We start from the raw sequence: 12420 nt of genomic DNA on the forward strand, positions 1-12420 counted from the left end.
TAAATAAGAAACTGGTTTTGCTCTTTGTTCAGGATTTTGTTTCAAAACAACAGATTAGCATGTTTAGTCTGTTTCTTACTGTGTGACAATGTGCTCCCTAGAACTGTTGGGATACAATATGGAAATGCAAATAGAGCTCAAAAATATCAAGGACAGAACAGCTGAACTTCAAGAGCAGCTCAACTCTGAAAGGATGGTGGTTGCAGAATTGAAGAATGAACTTGGGCAAACCAAGCTGGAATTGGAAACAACCCTAAAAGCACAACATAAGCACTTGAGGGATCTGGAAGCTATCAGGTATAATTTTCAAGGGATGTTTTCTTTAGCACTATAGTTTTAAATCAGTTTTAAAGTGAGGCTGTTCAAATCTTACTCATTTTAATGCAAGATTCACTTTGACTTCTTTTGCTTTTCATCATTTTTAAAATGATTGAAATGAAGAGGCTCTTGCAGCAAACATTGTATGGAATTGATTATTTTAATCATATTTTAATTAGATTTATTTGCTTGCTAAATGTTATTGATACGAGAAAAATAATATCGACACTTGATATATTAAATGTACAATGTTAACCTAGTCCTAGCCAGTCAAAAGAGTATAGGAGAAGATTAATAGTACAGGTAACAATTACTTCTAGAGTATTATTACTATGCACATCTCACAATTATTACCTGCCCATCTCAGAATTATTAAGAAGTAAAATTTAGAAAAACTTGCAGCTTTGTCTTGTAATGTACAGTTTTGTGCTCAGCACACGAAGGAATATAAATATGTTTTCCTGTTTTAGTTATTTTTTAAATAATTAAAAAGAATTTATCTTGGCTTTTATCAGAAATGAACTTAAGGGAAAGGCAACTGAACTTGATATCTTAAAAAACACAATTATAAATGAACAGAAGAAATCAAGAGAGTTTCAGTGGGCACTGGAGAAGGAGAAAGCAAAAGTGGAACACAGTGGTAAAAAAGAAAAAGAAGAAATGGAGGTAACCAATCTTTGTTATTCAAAATGTGTAATGGAATTGATTGCTACACAGATTATGATGATAATGGTGAGGAGGAATTTTTCATGCTTTAGTATATATTAAATAAGATACCATGCATTGTAAAAATTGAGAATTAAGCTAGCATTTTTAATGTTTGTATTTCCTCATATACTTTGCAGACAGAGGCTCAAGATTAAAACAACAAATTGCAAAAAGCAGAGTTCATTCCAAATGCCTCAGTGATCAAAACTAGATATTTGTAATTGTTTTTGTCAGAAATTTCCTTGTACCAGATGTAGTCTTTTACACTAAATCATTAACAACAAGTATTTTTCTATAGGCTTATTGAAACAAATTAAGAATATGATAAATAGGTAGGTAGTCCTCAACTTAAGACCGGTCATTTAACAACTGTTCAGAGACTTGGGAGTGTGAGTTCAGAAGCGAGACTCAGTTCCTAGGAGCACAGAGTGTTAAAAAAGAAACTTGCCAAAAGAAAATCCCAACAAGGCAGCAAGAAACACAGTTAATTGTAGATAAGACTTTATTGAGCAAGGCACATTTCCAAATAGAGCAGTCCAAAGTCAAACTGAACATTTACAATGCCAGATCAAGAGAAAGACTTGGTCAAGGTTAGTCAACAAGCCAGGGTTGTAAATAACTAAATTCCAAGTGTCATGATAGAGAAACCAGATGGTGGAGTTGCTTCTAGAAAAAGGCCAATTTTTCCTATAGGAACTTAAGCAATCTCTCTGCTGAGAATGTGCACAGCTGTGATCAAACCTGGCTGGTGAATTCAGTACCTTGCTGCTTGGTCATGAGTTGCACTTTGGCAAGGTGCAGGAGGAACTTCTAAGTGAGGCCAGTGAGTGCCTGGACCAGCCCGCATTATAACTGTGTCAATGAAGGCATGATGGGGTCACTTACAACCTGGATTCAAAGTTCTGATAGTCACTGGCCCACCTCCACAGTCATGTGACCACACTTTAGGCACTTGGCATTGGGGCTGCACTTAAGGCTCTTTGCAGTATCCCAAGGTCATATGACTGTATTTTGCTACGATTTTGCAGAAAACAAGCATTTTTACTACTGTAATGGTCAGCTTCAATTGCAGTCCTAACTTGAGGATTACCTGTGTTTACATAATATAATTGTGAGGGAGAAAGCAACAGCAGAAATACTTATTGTACACGTTTTACAATATTGTTACATATTTATAAGATAGTATGATCCCAGGAGCTTATATAATATCTAATACAGAACTTGGAATTGTGCCAATCTACTTCACTTCACTGAACCTTGAACTGTGCATACTTCATCTCTACAATCCATGTTCAGCAGTGAGGTTATGAAAGAATAAGCAACCTGCTGCTATACCTGTAAATATGTGGAATGTTTATTTTATTACACAAAGAAATAGTTTCCTCTAAGATAGAAGAATTTGCTTTACAGCTTTGTTTCAATATTAATCTAATTAGCGGTAGAACTCCAGCAACTTTTAAATGCTCAGCTGATAAATGCATGCCAGTGAAATTCTTTACAGAAAACATGTGCTCTAATATTCAATCTGGACCCTTATCATTCGCTACTAATAAGTATATAAAATGTAGAGTAGAGTAGAGTAGAGTAGAGTAGAGTAGAGTAGAATAGAATAGAATAGAATAGAATAGAATAGAATAGAATAGAATAGAATAGAATAGAATAGAATAGAATTCATTATTGGCCAAATGTGATTGGACACACAAGGAATTTGTCTTCAGTGCATAAGCTCACAGTGTACATAAAAGCTATAAGTGATAAATATTCCACTTTCTCATAAAGCCTTCATTATGTTGTACTGGAGAACCAGGTGCAACATATGTAAATGCCTGAATGGCCTTTAAATTCTCATAATGCTCTAACAGTAAAAAAAACAATAAAAGTGAAAAAAATGTTCTTTACAAGTTTTGAATTTACTGTTTTATAATCACTATTTCATAAATAGTATAATCTGTTAATATATGAAAACACATTTGAAATATTGTTTCATTGGGCATTTATTTTATTTCTATATTGTTGTTCTTTCAGTTGATGAGAGAACAATAAACATTGCCTTAAGTAAAGGCATTACAATTAACCATTCTTATAAAGAATAGAAAATTTAAGCAAAATTATTTTTTAAAAAACAGAAAAAGCAAAATAACCAGCGATCTTGTTATACTATAAAATTTTTGCTGAAAAGCTTGACTCATAATGACTATATGGACATATATATATATAATTTACTTGGCAACAATAGAGAGCAACTTTGCCATTGCTTTCTTCCAGGATTTTCTCAATTTCCCAGTTGTTTCCCACATCTCTGGATTTCCTGATAGTCTCATTTCTAAGAACTAATCAGTTCTGACCCTATTTGTTTCTGAATGAAGACAGCAATAGTAGCCAATCTAGCTTTCCTCAGGACAGTTTCGTATTTAGAACACTGCTATGGAGATTGCTCTACTCTCCTGGTCTGTTGTGATCTGTATGAACAGGCTAGTCAACATGTCTTAAGGCATGCAATCCCAGTCAGTCTTAGTGCATGGTTGGATGGCACTAGAAAAAGCAGTACTTGATCATTTGGTTCCTCAGCCATTTAGGATTTTAGAGACTAATCACAACACCTGGACTATGCTATATCCAGATTTAAAGACAGGTTGAAATGGATGGGTAATTAGTTTCCTCCAAGTGTATTTGTAGTTAGATGGCCATTTCCATGTTCAGCACCAAGAAATAAATGTTTTCCACTAGGTGATAGCTTTCTGTGAGGACCTCTTTTAAGACAGACAGTATCACTACCTTTAAAGTATTGGTTATAATTCTTACATATAGAAACACTTTCCACTCTTAGGAACACACTGTGAGATCCCTGCTGATGCTTAACAATTATCAGTAAGAATCTAGCTCAGATAATTTGTTTAAGCCTCCATAAATGTACACATTTTGTAAGTACAACTGACTTGACCCCCATAATTAACAAGAGCAGATGCAAATATTGTTATCCTTCAAAGTTATTACAGATATGTTCTCAATCTTACCTCTGTTTTAGCCTCCAGTCAATAAGAAAACTTATTGTTTAAGGATGCAGTAAGGTGGAGAAATTAACTCTCTTCTACATTGCATAAGTGAAGTTACACATTCTGATCTATGGTCAGTAGTATTTTCCCAAGATGTGTGCTACCTGTGCAGTCAGTAATTCTCTGCCTGTTTCCTTTGTCTGATGTTTGCTAGGATCATTTTGGACTCATCATAACCATATGGGTTATGGGAAACCTAGTGTCACTGTTTAGTAGAGGTACAAAGATTTCCATAGAACTGTCAAGCATTACATCTGACAAATATTTTAAAAATATTTAAGCATTATCTCTGAGGGTGCATGGCTACTTCTCCCTTTCAGAAAAGATAATTAGACAAAGTTCACACTTCACCATGAAGTGAATTGCACCCCACCAATCATACATTCCTTGTCAGTCCCCCCTCCCCCCTGCAATCTCAAAGTAACCAATATATGTTAGACCTATTAAAATCTGAGACCTTTTTCATTTGCTATAAATGCCTGTTTTCAGATTCTCCAAGATCACTACAAAGATTGTGTCCACCAAGTTAGGCAGGGAAGATGTTGAACACCAACATGGGCAGTACAAATACTTACAATATACACCCAAACGTGTTATGCAAGGCCATGGCAACCTCTTCTTCTCCAATCCAACCTGTGCTGGTGCTGCTTATTGGTTACTCAACTAGTAAAGTTGATTTAGATCTCCTTTATTCCAATATGCCTAACAGGACTCAGATTAGATCAGCCTTTCATTCCTGAACGTTATTTGTAGAGTGAATGTCTTATTCCAAGATAACTTTGCTGACAGTAAAATAAATAGTTATGATTTATAGCTTTACTCCTAAAATCACAAGTTCTCCCCATGTGACATATTTCCTTAGCATACTAGTCCAGAAAAAAAATATTAAACAGACTTCTGAATTAAATTTTGAATTAGAATCCTAGTAAGATAAGCATATGACTAGAGTCTTCCCAAGCTTTTAACTACCAGGTTCTAACATCTTCGAAATTACTATTTTTTATGGTACATTCCAGTGGTCTTTACAAAGCCTTATATACTGACAGTTTTCTTGTTTTTGTTGTTTTCCTCTTGTAAGGATTTGAAATCATCTTTTGAAAATGAAAGACAGAAGAATATAGAACTGAGTAATCTTTTGGAACTTGAAAGAGAGCTGTCAAATGATTTGCAAAAGAAGATTGAATCCCAGGAAGCATTAAATGCAGTACAACTATCTGAGGAGCACAGCTGTAACTCTGAGCTCCAAGTACTGTTGGAATCTGAGAGGCTCAAAGTTCTTGAGTTATGCAGCGCCCTAGAGAGAGAAAAAGACTTACGCGCCCAGCTCCAGATGATTGAACAGACAAAGCGGGATGGAAGTTCTACACATTCAGAAGAACTGTTCAAAGATCTGCAAAAGCAGTTGGATGAAAAGCATAACCGTATAGTTCTAATGGTTAACGAATTAGAAGAGAATAAATTGGAATGTGTGAAATTGAAACAACAGTTGGAAAAAGAGAAGCAGATTCAGAGAAAAACTCTACAGGCAGAACAAGATGCTAATATCTTGGCACAGAAAAAAATACATGAACTGGAGTCCAGAGTGGAAGACTTGCAGTGGCGACTTGAAGAAGAGAGACAGCAAGTTCTTCAATTGCTGGGTAATGAAAAGAAACAGCAAGAAATGGTTGAAGAATTACAGCAAAAAATACAGAGAAAGGAGGTAGGATTGCAGGTGGAAAAAGCAACATGTCAGGCTGTAAATGAGGTACATGTCCCTCAGTAACAAAATTATTTTGCCTTTCAGTATTAGAGGTGGTTATTAATACATTTATATTTGTTATTTGTCCAGAGTAATTTTCAAAAATCTGCCTTTGTTTATTGCTCATTTACAAATAATTTCATTGTTTCCTATAATGCAGATGACACTAACAATATGAGGAGAATGTCCATAAGCATGATTTCTGGCATTAGGCACAAATGGGCACTTAATATTTTGCAAAGGCCCTTCTGAACTCTCCCAGATAATGTATAGGATGGAAATCTCCACTTCTAGTGTCAAGGAAGCCCAACTCCACATCCACTCATTTTTTCAGGGTTGATCTGAAGCATTTACTTCTGCAGCTAAGGTTCTTCAATCTCAAGACACTAGGACAGAACCTTAGAGCACCACTTGGTCAGCCTGAGGTGGGGGGGGGCATTGGGGAGAGAGAGACAGATGTATTGACAGATGACCTCCCCCAGCAGTGGGGGGGAGATGATAAAAAAGCAGGGAAAGAATATAACTCTGACTCACTCCACAAAGCAGGAGTCCGGAACTAGACTGCTCTCCTCTTACCAACACTGAATGGAAGTGGTCTGTGAGAAAGGAGGAGAACGGCAGCAACATTGCCTCTCACTCTCAAGCAGAGGTGAAATGCTACCGGCTTGCTCTGGTTTGGGTGAACCGATAGTGATAAAAACTACTAGTTCAGGCAAACCAGTAGTAAAAAAATGCTTTAAAAAAGTAAAAAAAAAAGGGGGGGTTAACGATCACGCGGTACAGCTGATTGTCAATCAGCTGTGCCGCGTGATCGTTGGAAACTTTTTTTTTACTTTTTTAAAGCATTTTTTTGTTTGTCAATCAGCTGTGCCATGCAATCATCGGAACCTTTTAAAAAACTTTTTTAAAGCATTTTTTTACTACTGGTTTGGGCGAATAGATAGTAAAAAATGCTTTAAAAAGAAAAAAAAGTTGGCCACGCCCACCCAGTCACATGACCCCACCAAGAAACACCCACAGAACCAGTAGCAAAAAAAATTTGCATTTTACCACTGCTCTCAAGCTGTTGAGCTAATTGAAAATGATATCATAATTGATAGTATTGAAAGCTGCTGAAAAGGTACAGGATGGTGCTAAAACAGCTTTGAACATCATTCCTTACTTTCCTGGACCACGGCTTAGATCCAAATTATTGTAGCTGTTCCTACTCCCATATATAGATGGTCCTCATTTACCAACCGCAATTGGGAGCAGCAACTCGATCAGTAAAAAGTGTGTCGTTAATGAACATTATGTTCCCATGGCAACTTATCAATGTCAGTTCTGGCTACAGTCATTAAGTGAGTCACTGTTGTGTCATTAAGTATGACACCACATAACCATGACTTGTGATGTCTTGCTGGCTTCCCATTGACTTTGCTTGTTGTAAGCTGGTTGTGAAGGTTGCAACTGTGGATCACATGGCCATGAGAGACTGAACTATTACAAATGTGGGACTGTTGCCAAGTTCCCAAATCATGATTATGTTACAGAAGGACATTGTGACCATTTCAACTTTGAGGTCTGGTCATAAGCCTCCTTTTTCAATGCTGTCATAACTTCAAACAGTCACTGAATGAGTTGTTGGGATTCCCATGCATTCCTTCCTGTGCTGTCAACTCAACAACAGGATAACTGTTATTAGTCTTAAGCTTTTACATAAAGAAAAGTTTTCTCTATTACTTCCCAACAGCAAATGTTCAGACACTGCAATTCTTGCAGGTAGCATATAGCTATGATAACTAGTAATCATTGATACTCATGGCCTTTATTTCCTATATTGTTTGTTTTTCTAATCAAGGAAATAAAATATCAAGGCAACAACTGAAAATGTAAGAGTTAAAAGTAAAATAAACATTATCAAAACAAAACAAATGAAAAATAAAAGTAAGAATATAAATCTGATCTTAAGAAACGCAATCCATTTCATTTCAACAATTTTTATAGAGCTCATTGTAATGCTAATTTTTACAATACAAGTACTTCGAAATATCTGTGATGCAATAGATCATAAGGGGAAATTATGTTGAATCAGTTTATTTGCCTAAGGATTTATGAACAAATAACCAACAGCAGAAATAATTGGGAGAAGAGAGTGCGTTTCTCTGTATTTTCCAAAAGGAGGAGGCTAAAGCCATCTCTTGTTTTCATAAACTAGAGTTCTAGAGCAAGAACATCCTCTAGCTTTGTTTTAAGACAACAACAAGTCACAGAATACCCTAATTGGGTGAGATTCTTGGTTTGTTCCTGCAGGAATCTAGTGGGGAAAGAACAGGAGTGAATACTACTTGGTTGATCACAATAAGTTAGAACACTTTAGATTCCTGATTTACTATTATGTGCAGAGTAGCCCATTAGAGTTCATTTAAACAGTTAAAAAAATACAGGTAGTCCTCCACTTAACAACAATTCATTTAGTGACCATCCAGAGTTACAATATCACTGAAAAAAGTGACTTATGGCCATTATTTTACATTTACAACTGTTGTAGCATCCCCATGGTCTCCTGATTTATATTTGGATGCCTTACAACTGACTTAAATTTATGACAGTTGCAGTGTCCCGGGAGTCATATGGATTGCCTTTTGTGACCTTCTGACAAGCAAAGTCAACGAGGAAACCAGATTCACTTAACAGCCATGTTACTAATTTAACAGCTGCAGTGATTCACTTAACAAATGTGGCAAGAAAAGTCGTAAAATGGGGCTAAACTCACTTAACAAATTTCTCATTTAACAACATAGTATTCACAAGGAGTAGGTGTAGTAGGAGAAGGAGTGATAATTGCAGTAGCAGTAATAGTAAACAGTAGGGAAGAATGGTGTAGTGGTGAGCAATGAGTAATCTATAAATGTTTGTTTGGGTACCACTGTATAGGAATCTGTGTGGCTGGCTCTTTACCTTATGTTAAAATGATTCTTTGTGGTCATAGATTTTCTAGTTTTTAGAACTGTTGCATACATAAATAACTGTTATAAAAGCTGGAGAATCTGTGATCATGTATAAGCAAAACCAGACTTTCACATGCTAATCTTTTCTTTAGAATTGTTTATTCTAAAAGTATTTTTTCTCTCTCCACCTCCAACACACACACACACACACACACACACACACACACACACACACACACACACACACACACACCATCTTCTGAACAGTTCTTTATCACAATATATGTTCTTTAATATCATATTTTATCAATTCAGAATACAAATCATCCCAAAGCAGCTAACAAGCAATATAAATGATCAGAAATAACAATATAATAGTTACCTTATTTTTAATAATTTAAGTAAGTATATATTTTAAATAAAGCTCTTTCTCAATAGTCCCAAATGTGAACTGGACTTTCTTGGGTCTTTTTCCTGGAAAACATTAGAAACCAAGAAAGTCTAGTTGCTTTTGGAATAGCATCTTTGGGACACCATTACCTGGAGGATTGAGAATTTCCATACTCTTACTCAGTAAAAATATTATTTAACTGCATTTAAAATACAAATGCCACATACTTAAAAATGTCTTTTCTTGACTTTAGAACTTTCATATATTTAGTGGAAAGTAGCTTTCTTATCTTCTTCCCCCCCACTTTCCCGGCATACTTTCATGTGCAGGTTCCTTTGGATGAATCTAATGAACGAACAAGAAAGTGGATTTTCCAGCAGAAAATGGGACAAACTGAAACAAAAGAATTATCTTACTCTTCCTTAATGGGCATTGGAGGAGGAGGAGGTGATGCCTCCAGACAATCTCAAGAGCTTGAGATGGTTCGGCAGAAGCTCAAAAATGTGTTTTCCAAGCTGAAACACTTGGCCAGTAAAGCTGCCTGCAGGTTAGATATATTTATTTTTAATAGCAATGCAATGATGAAAAACCTGCATATAATGTGTATATTACAATTTACGAGTATGTGATGTGAGTAATAGGAAGCCAGGTTATGAGCCAGTATAAAGTCATAAATAAAAGTAACAATTTCTGAAGGAAGTCTTTAAAATTTTTACAGTATTAAGCCATAACTATAGTTGTATCATTTACTTTCCATAATTTTATGTTTTACATTTAAAATTATGACCATAGATAATAGTCTTAATTCAGCTTGGATTGCTTTATAATCATAATCCTTGTTCTGTAATAACTTTTATGTGTGTCATCTTTCACAAACATTATTATTGAACCTCTGACATTTATAATCTGTAATAGACATAGGAAAATCATGCCGGTGGGATAGGGAAAATAATGATTATGTGTATTTCATGGTCAATTGTGCTACACAAATGTCAGATGTTATTTTTTTAATTCCAGATTACCCTTTGAAAAATCAGATGATGAAGACTTAATTGGAATACAAACTGACATTGAAGAAATTCTATTAAAATTGCAAGTGCTGTCTGATTTATATAGCCTGGAGGTAATGTTCAGAGAGAAGGAGCAGAAATACTTATTTAGGCCTATTTTTAAGATTGAAAATGATTTATTTAAATTGAATTAGTTTGTGTATATTTGCAAGCATAAGATAACTTCTGTTTTCCTGTTTTAAAGCATATGCACTGTTTTTAACTTTGTAATCTGGAAGAGTACAGTTGGGTCTTTAGTTCTTATTTACCACATGGAGCTAGAATTTTGAACCAGTTCTGCCTTTATGTGAAGTAATCCAGGCAATTTACAATGAATCCAAATACATAAAGCAAAGTACAATCTTTCATGGAAGATCTTATCTGAAAAGAAGCAGCAAAGTAAATATGCATTACATTTGTGATTTGATTTGGCTTCCATTTCTTAGAAAGCAGTATTGCAGTATCTTTCCTAATTGCGGATGAATTCAAGCTATTTTGAGCTGCTTTACTTGCTATTTTTTTCCTACATAGATTAATTCAGATTCCCCATCTTCAGCCTCATTGACTGAAAGGCTGCTAAAACAGAATGCTGAATTGACTGGGTTTGTCAGTAGATTGAGTGAGGAGAAGAACAATATGAGGAACACAGTCATGAAACTGGAGGAGGAACTGAGAAGATACCAATACACAGGATCTTGTGGAGTATGTTTTTCTATCCTTTGAAACTCTATTGGTTTCCACTCCATCTTAAGTACTTATTTGTTTGTCCTCTATTATATTTTTATTTTTTTAACAAAAAAGAACAACAATACATAACATACATTGACATAAAACATATATTCCTTCTTTACATTAGCTTGGTTTCCTTATTCTTCTCATATTTACATCCTTATTCCCCCTCTCGTTTCTTTTAATTTTACTTTTCTTTTTTGTCCCATTCTCTCTTGGTTTTTTTTGTCTTCTATCTATCCTTCTAACTATTCATTTTCTTTTCTACATTGCCATTTTACATACATACATACATACATATATACATACATACATATAAGCTTTTCACCTTTTATAATTATAATTATATTATAAACGATGAAATGACAGAAAATATTGAGATAACCAAAGGAGTTAGACAAGGGTGTCCACTTTCTCCACTTCTATTTATTTTAGCATTAGAAATATTATTGACAAAAATCAGAGAAGATCAGGAGATAAAAGACTTAAAAACCAAAAAGAAGAATACAAGGTTCAAACCTTTGCTGATGACATGGCATTCATTTTAAGATCCACTAGAAACCAGCCCCAAATTGTTTCAAAAAATTGAGGAATTTGGTGAAGCGGGACTCAAGATAAACAAAAATAAATCTAAATTAATAACAAAAAATCTCCCCCAAAATCAAAAAAATGAATTGGAAGACAAAATAAAAATAAATATAACCAAGAAAATGAAATATTTAGGGATTTGCTCACAGCGAGGTGCTCGTCAATTAAGGAGGACAATTATGATAAAATTCTAAATAAAAAAAAAGATTTGAATAATTGGAAAAATCTACGAATTTCATTATTGGGCAGAACCGCTATGATTAAAATGAACATTTTTCCGAAAATTTTATCTTTGTTCCAAGTCATTCCAATAAAAGTAGGGAAAACATTCTTTCAAAAGTTGAATAAATTAATTACTAAATTTATATGGCAAGGGAAAAAAGCTAGGATTAAATTAAAATTATTGCAAGACACGACCAACAAAGGGGGTTTGGCTTTACCAGGCTGGGAATTATACTATGAAGCATCAATTATCACATGGCTAAAAGACTGGATGGAATTGGAAAATAAAAGAATTCTAGCAATAGGAGGTCACGATTTGTAAGTGGGGTGGCATGCATTCCTCTGGAACGACAAATACAAAACACATAAATATTTTCAAACACACATAATTAGGAATGCTCTCATACAGATTTGGAAAAAAATAAAGCAAAAACATTATACAAGAATCCCAATGTGGCTATCTCCAACAGAAATAATGAAACACCCAAATTTATTAGACGTAGACAAGATAATTAGATACGAGAAATTAGTAAATGTACAGGGAAATATGAGGACAAACATGAATTGGAAAAAGCAGGGGGGTAGATTGGTGGACATACACACAAATACAGTCAAGATACCCAGGATAAAAAATCATATGAAATACAAAGAGAACAGCAAGAACTGGATAAAATTGTACATGGAACAGAGC

The 12420-nt window shown here is 34.8% G+C and overlaps 1 protein-coding gene across 15 annotated transcripts in view; it reads left to right on the plus strand.

The window, feature by feature from the left end:
• The window catches only part of AKAP9 (A-kinase anchoring protein 9), a 115975-nt gene that overhangs the window by 97101 nt on the left and 6454 nt on the right, over positions 1-12420 (plus strand). For 13 of the 15 annotated variants that reach the window (XM_058179576.1, XM_058179577.1, XM_058179584.1 and 10 more), the window contains 6 exons: positions 102-297; positions 834-984; positions 5158-5826; positions 9471-9688; positions 10159-10264; positions 10722-10892. In XM_058179576.1, the coding sequence (XP_058035559.1) occupies positions 102-297; positions 834-984; positions 5158-5826; positions 9471-9688; positions 10159-10264; positions 10722-10892 (1511 nt within the window). The remainder of the gene's footprint in view (positions 1-101; positions 298-833; positions 985-5157; positions 5827-9470; positions 9689-10158; positions 10265-10721; positions 10893-12420) is intronic. The other 2 variants (XM_058179580.1, XM_058179587.1) reach the window with 2 other exon arrangements.

The sequence above is a fragment of the Ahaetulla prasina genome, chromosome 4 (assembly GCF_028640845.1).
Source record: "Ahaetulla prasina isolate Xishuangbanna chromosome 4, ASM2864084v1, whole genome shotgun sequence".
Taxonomy (NCBI): Eukaryota; Metazoa; Chordata; class Lepidosauria; order Squamata; family Colubridae; genus Ahaetulla; species Ahaetulla prasina.